The sequence below is a fragment of the Pygoscelis adeliae genome, unplaced genomic scaffold, assembly GCF_000699105.1.
Source record: "Pygoscelis adeliae isolate BGI_AS28 unplaced genomic scaffold, ASM69910v1 Scaffold113, whole genome shotgun sequence".
Lineage (NCBI taxonomy): Eukaryota > Metazoa > Chordata > Aves > Sphenisciformes > Spheniscidae > Pygoscelis > Pygoscelis adeliae.
In genome coordinates, this window is record NW_008825108.1 from 9,270,485 (window position 1) to 9,276,484 (window position 6,000).

The following is a 6,000-nucleotide window of genomic DNA, read 5'->3' on the forward strand; positions in this document are numbered from 1 at the left end:
CAATAGCGGAAATCAAAGCTAGCAGAACTACTCAGCCATTACACCTCATTTTGACAAGCTGTTGTAGAGATGATAATCCAGATTTACGACAGCCTCAGAGAACAGCCAGTCTAAACCAGGATTAGATGGCAACACCTCTTTCCCAATAACTGTCCCATTTAAAAATGTGGCTGGGAAAAGCAGTGACTTTGTTCCAGGCTATTGGTTGTGACTGATTTAATCTCTGCTGGATGATACTATTTTTTAAAAAAACAGGTTGCCAACTCTTTTGCAAGAAAATAATCCGCTGCCTACCTTGAACATGCAATAGTTGGACATCCTCTAAGGAAACCAAGGCCTAATGCTAGGGATCTAGTATTCATTGCCATTTTCCTTGAAGTTCTTAATAACAAAAGACCATTTTGGGATAACTGAACTGGATCCCTCTCAGACAGTGATGCTCTGAGAGGTTGGTGAATCTCTCCTGCCTGTGCAGGTGCCGTGTACACAAACTCAGTCCACTGAACTTCTACCCCTCTTTCTAAATACCCCATCCTGTCTTGAGATGCTTCAATGGTGAACGGAAACTCTTAGAAATCATCCAGGTTCCTCTTCTTGGAACACATTTAAAAGGTTGTTTTGGGCAAATATTTTTGCATCTCCTAAGTACTCACTTGTATAATCTCTGCGAGCCGAATACTCATTCTTGATAATTTACAGTTCTATTTAAAGCTTTTCAACACAGCAGAGTGCAATACCATCTCCACATATAAGAACCACCATTTCTATTTTTCTTGCTGCTTAGTCAAAATAATAAAGTCATAAAGAGATCCAATGGGCAGAATCTGACAGCAGAAATTTTGAAAAGGAAATCTGGTACAAATGTTTAACGATGAAAGTGATTAATCATTCGAACAGCTTATCCAAGAATGTGGTAGGTTTTCTGTCAACTGAAGCCATTAAATCAATAAATTTTTCCAGCAGACATGCTTTAATTCATCCAGAAGTTATGGAAATCAGTGCAGGATTATTAGGTAAAGTTCCATCATCCCTGTCATGCAGAAAATCACTCAGTCAAAATGATCCCTTTTTAGATTTCAATTTCTATGACTCACAGACATTTTCTGGGCTGTGGCACCGCAGTTAGCTAAAGCTGAACTCAGGCAGAACCAAGAATATGCTTCCTAAAGAGACAATGTACCCCTCAGCATCAGGGATCAGGCTGTTAAACTGCGGTTTTGAGGTCCTTCAGGACTCCTCAGTACCACTGAGTCTGTAAATAGCAACAGCTCCAGAAAACTCCACAAAAAATGAAACACAAAATATTGCACATAGACCTGGTCACAGTGATCCATGTACTTGTAACCTCCAGGCTGAATTACTGCAATCCTCCCTTTCTGGGAAGGAAACCACACACGCTGGGTTCCCCTGGCAGGGAGCAGAAAAGCCCATCTGATGGCCAGCCCAGGAGACTGCGCACACATGGATCTGCGGTTCTGCCTGCTGGGCTGAGACCCCTTTGCCAAAATAACACAGTTTGGAGAGAGCCCTAATCAATGTCCCAAAGGACTGGCCCTTGTTACCTGTGAAACTGCCTCTTTCTCCATTTGGCTGAAGCAGGCAAGTTACAAAGGAAGGGTTGAAAGGAGGAAATTCTTCCACAGAGCTAGCACCTCTGACCACTTCTAATGGACCCACGGGGAACAATAAGCCTACTGACAGTTGGCTAGGCCTCACCCCTCCTCAACATCTGCAGGGATCTGTGAACTGGAAGAGGTTTTGTGCATGCCAGAGCAATTCATTCATCCACTGAGAACTTCCTAAATTACTACAACCTCTCTGCATCCGGCTACAAACACCAGCAGTGCACAGACCCATGCAACACTCCCCCAAGGCATCCCATTACAGCCTGGTCATGCTTCTGTGTTGGAAGGCAGACTGAGCTCTTCTGCAGACAACACTCAGTGGCTCTCCTCCGTTCCTGCACTGAAGGGTTTTCCTGCCAGTTGGATTGGGGGTTTGAAGCTGACCACAATAAAGGTCCAGAACCTCACAACGTCGAGCAGTTAGTTACTTATTCACCAGTGCTGACTCCAAGCTGCGGGGCATGAAAACCTTTGTCGAAAGTAACGTACTCTGTTTGCACAGTCGTGACTTCCTCCCCTTCTGTCTGCCCCAGTGCACGGAGGAAAATAATAATGCATTTAAATTTAACTGTCTCTTGTATACCGAACGATATTCTTCCTGCCCTATGAAACAAAGAGTTGTACTGTACATTAATCCCACTGGAAAAAGGGAACAACCACAGCTGGTTGTGTATGTACCGAGTATGACTAATAACTGACCCAGACTGTTACAGATGGCAAACAAATTGTCTCAGAAAAATCTGTGAAGTTCGCTCTTTTTTCAGGCCGCTACTGTATATATGAAAGTAAAATTCTATTGAGAAAGAAACAGAGATTTCTACTTACTGATACAAGAAATAAGATCATTAAATCTTTCCTTAGGAAAGACAGGATTTTCCAGCCCTCGGAAATAGAGCTTCAGTACTCCAGCAACTGAATTAATGTCATGGTTACTTTGGTCATCTGCCAAAGGATTTTCACCTTAAAAAGTAAATAAAGTGAATGAAACACACACGCAGGAGCATTCTTGCATGCAACATTTTTATAAGTGAGTGACATTTTTGGGGTTTTTTGTTTTTAGTGTGTGGGAGGTGGCAATGCAAGCATTCAAGTAAGATAATAAACACTGATTTAAAAATCCCAGGCTATGATTAAACTAAAACAGGGAGCCTAAATAAAGCTTCCTTTAAATTACATAACCTAGCGATCTCTTAGGTCCTGAACTTCCAACTAGGTATTTATAGACATGTTGTGATTTACAGTTAGTAAAATAAAAAAGCCAAATGTTCTTAATTGAATAGGGTTTCTCAGACTATTCTTTGGGAGCTTACATAAAGCAAATTGAGTTAGATAACTCTTTGAATTGGAAATCTGTCTTCATTCTGAAAAATTAAAACATTCAGGAATATGTGCAACCATTTTGTGAAAACACTGTATAGGAACTGAAACCCTGACTGAAACCTCAGCCATGACTGAACTACATGTAATTTTAAAGACTTAATCTTTATTTTGAAACACTTTAAAATGTATGTCTTCCAAAATAACACTACTAAGAGAAGCAGTTAACAATAAGGCAGATGTAAAAGCTGGAGAATAGGAAGCTGTGGCTTCACTTAGCATGTAAAAACAGCTGCTTCACGTATCTTGTCAAAGACGAGATCAGGTTTAACAAGATATATAACTAATCCTGGGGAGAAAAATACTGTGCATATTTTTTCATGCTTTTAGTCACAAGACTTATTGCTCCAAGGGTTTTCTCATTAGCAGATGGTCTGCAAAAGGTTTTTCTGGAAATTAAAAAAACCAGCTTTTAAGACCCAGGAAAAGAGAATGTAAGATTTAAAAAAAATTGTAGATAGTATTGTTTTAACACAATTAGGGGATTGCTGGATCCTGGCTCCCCTAGCAGAGCAATCCTAGGCTGGATGTTGCAAGCCACTCATGTTTAAGAAGCTGTTTTCACTTCCTAGTATCTTTCCCAGAATTCCTCCTCTGGGGCTGAAGTTTCCTTTGGGAATGAAAACAGCGGTTGAAAATGGAACAACCCTTTCACAGCCTGTATTCTCATTGATCGTGATGCCACTTTGGCAGAGGGGTCAGAAAGTTGAGCACTTGTATTCCAGAAGATCAAGTAACAGGGTTCTCAAATTGCATTAAGTAGTCTCTTGAATCTAATAAAAAACCATAATCTTTCCTTTCTGAGGATCTTTAAAATAAAATATAGACAAACTATTATTTACAGTTTATCATTCGCAAAAGATTAAAGTTTACAGTTGATTCAAGAGTCATATGCCTTGTCTAAACAAAATGAAAAATAACCTCAAGTTCCTAGGACATAACGGGAGAAAAACATGTACATGTCATCATTATACTTCATCTTTAAGCATATGACGATGCAAAGTTTTAGGTGCAGTACACAAAGTGCATACAAACTGCTTAAACAGCCAAGAAAGTAATTAGAATTTAAAAGATTTTTTAAATGTCAGATATTAAGGTGCTCGAATAAATGAAAATGCAATTACCTCTCTCAAATGAATTTTTAATATCATTGACTTCCACCTGGGAACCAGACACTCTGAAAATTCCCTGATGCTGAAGACCTGCAGCAAAGATGGGAGACAGTGGTGAGAAATGAATCTAGTTTTTAAAATACTTTTAATCTCTATTTTAAAAACAAAGTTGTGGTGGTAAATGTATTATGCAAAAGATACACAAAGAAGTCAGGGCAATAATGAAACAACATAGTGTGTTTCAGAGCTTACCGTATAAATTGATAAATCTGATACAGCTTTCCACGATGAGAGGAATGACTTGTCCTGAATCCTGGAAAAACAAGAGCAGAAAGAGTGAACTGCAGATTGGAAAGAGGAAACCTCCCTACTCTGGACTGAATGTGAAAATGCATTTTCTTGGTCAATCCAGATGGACATACAGTGCTGGCAAAAAAACACATAAAAAAAAATACCATTTCTAACAGAGTTCTCTTCCCATTTAGAGAGGGAGGGAAAGGAACAGGTGAAGAGAAAGGATTACGGTTCTTCATTAAAATAATTGAATCGGGAAATTCAGAGACTTCATTCATTCTCTATCTCTGCCACTGTATCTAGCTAACACTGTATGCGACATCTAAGCTCATGCATGTGTTTTAGATTTTTGAAGCAAAATGAGTTAAAGCAGTGAATTTGCCTTTTTAAAAGTTTATTATTAAGAATAGTAATTCATGATGAAGATGATCCCTCTGCATCCATTTAACTTACCTTTCTTTTCCTGGTGGAGAAAATCCTACATGGACCTAATTACACAGGACCTAATTCCTCGAGGTGCTTTTCTTTTTTTGGTAAAAACTGTTGTTCGCAAACAGTTGACAAGGCCTCTTCTGGACCTGCTGGATTATCAGAAGTGTTCTTGGAGAAGAGCCACCAAATGACATTGCATGGGGGTACGAGGTGTCTCCCTCCTGACCTGAGAGCACTCCTACGTGCTCTGCTGATTTGCGTGTCCTAACACAGGGCAGATGATGGCCCAGTGCGTTGTTTTAGGTTGCTCTGACTAGCTGGGAATACACTGGGTGGTGAACTGCAGCCACTCTGAGATGAGCATGTGGTTCAGCTGCCTCTTCTGTAGGCACAAAAGTATTGGGAAAGGGAGGTTACAGCCTACACCTCCCTGCCTGCAACTGGCAGAGCTCAGGAGTCAAAGCTCCTGGCCTCAGCCATGAGCCAGCAGCAGGTCTATAGGTACATCTTCAATTAAGCAGAGGTGTTTTAATAAAGGAGAAAAAATGCTTGTGATGGGAGGGGGAGAAGATGACTATACACTATTTTTCAGTGAGTTATTTGTCGTTTTTCTTTTAAACTGCTGATTTTCCAAAAGAACTGTCACAGTCCTTCATCTGTGTGTTTTGGCACTTTAAAAAATGGATGTTTTACCTCAAGCACACTAATGACTACAAGTCATCAAATATCTATTAAAGACACAAATCATATGATTAAAAATTATTTAGAAAAGTTGGTGCTTATGCTGGAAAAATTACTGTTTCATAAATAATAGGTACCTTTGAAATTCTTGTCTTGGAAGCTATAATTTTTCTTTTCAAGTGAATTTCAAATAGTAAGCGCTCAGAGAATTGACTAATTCATTTGAAAGTTTAATATAAAACCAGTATGTATTACAAAACCATGAATTCAAAAGCACCCTGTAACTCAGAATACACATTTCCTCTTACAAACTAGTCCTTCATTTTCATGCTAAATTACACTAATGGGAAGTTTATGAATTAAGCCCAAGTAGAAGAAAAGCCAAATACTAAAAAAAGTTTGTAAAATAACACACAGTGTAGCAATGAAACAATGCACTTCCTGAGATAACCTAACCCCTTATCTTCTGTGTGCTCCAT

At 39.3% G+C, this 6,000-nt stretch overlaps 1 protein-coding gene across 1 annotated transcript in view; it reads right to left on the reverse strand.

The window, feature by feature from the left end:
* The window catches only part of SRGAP1 (SLIT-ROBO Rho GTPase activating protein 1), a 79,758-nt gene that overhangs the window by 23,191 nt on the left and 50,567 nt on the right, over window positions 1–6,000 (reverse strand). Inside the window, exons 12-14 of the mRNA XM_009327583.1 lie at window positions 4,367–4,427; window positions 4,127–4,204; window positions 2,451–2,585 (exon numbers count right to left, since the gene is read on the reverse strand). Of these exons, the coding sequence (XP_009325858.1) occupies window positions 2,451–2,585; window positions 4,127–4,204; window positions 4,367–4,427 (274 nt within the window). The remainder of the gene's footprint in view (window positions 1–2,450; window positions 2,586–4,126; window positions 4,205–4,366; window positions 4,428–6,000) is intronic.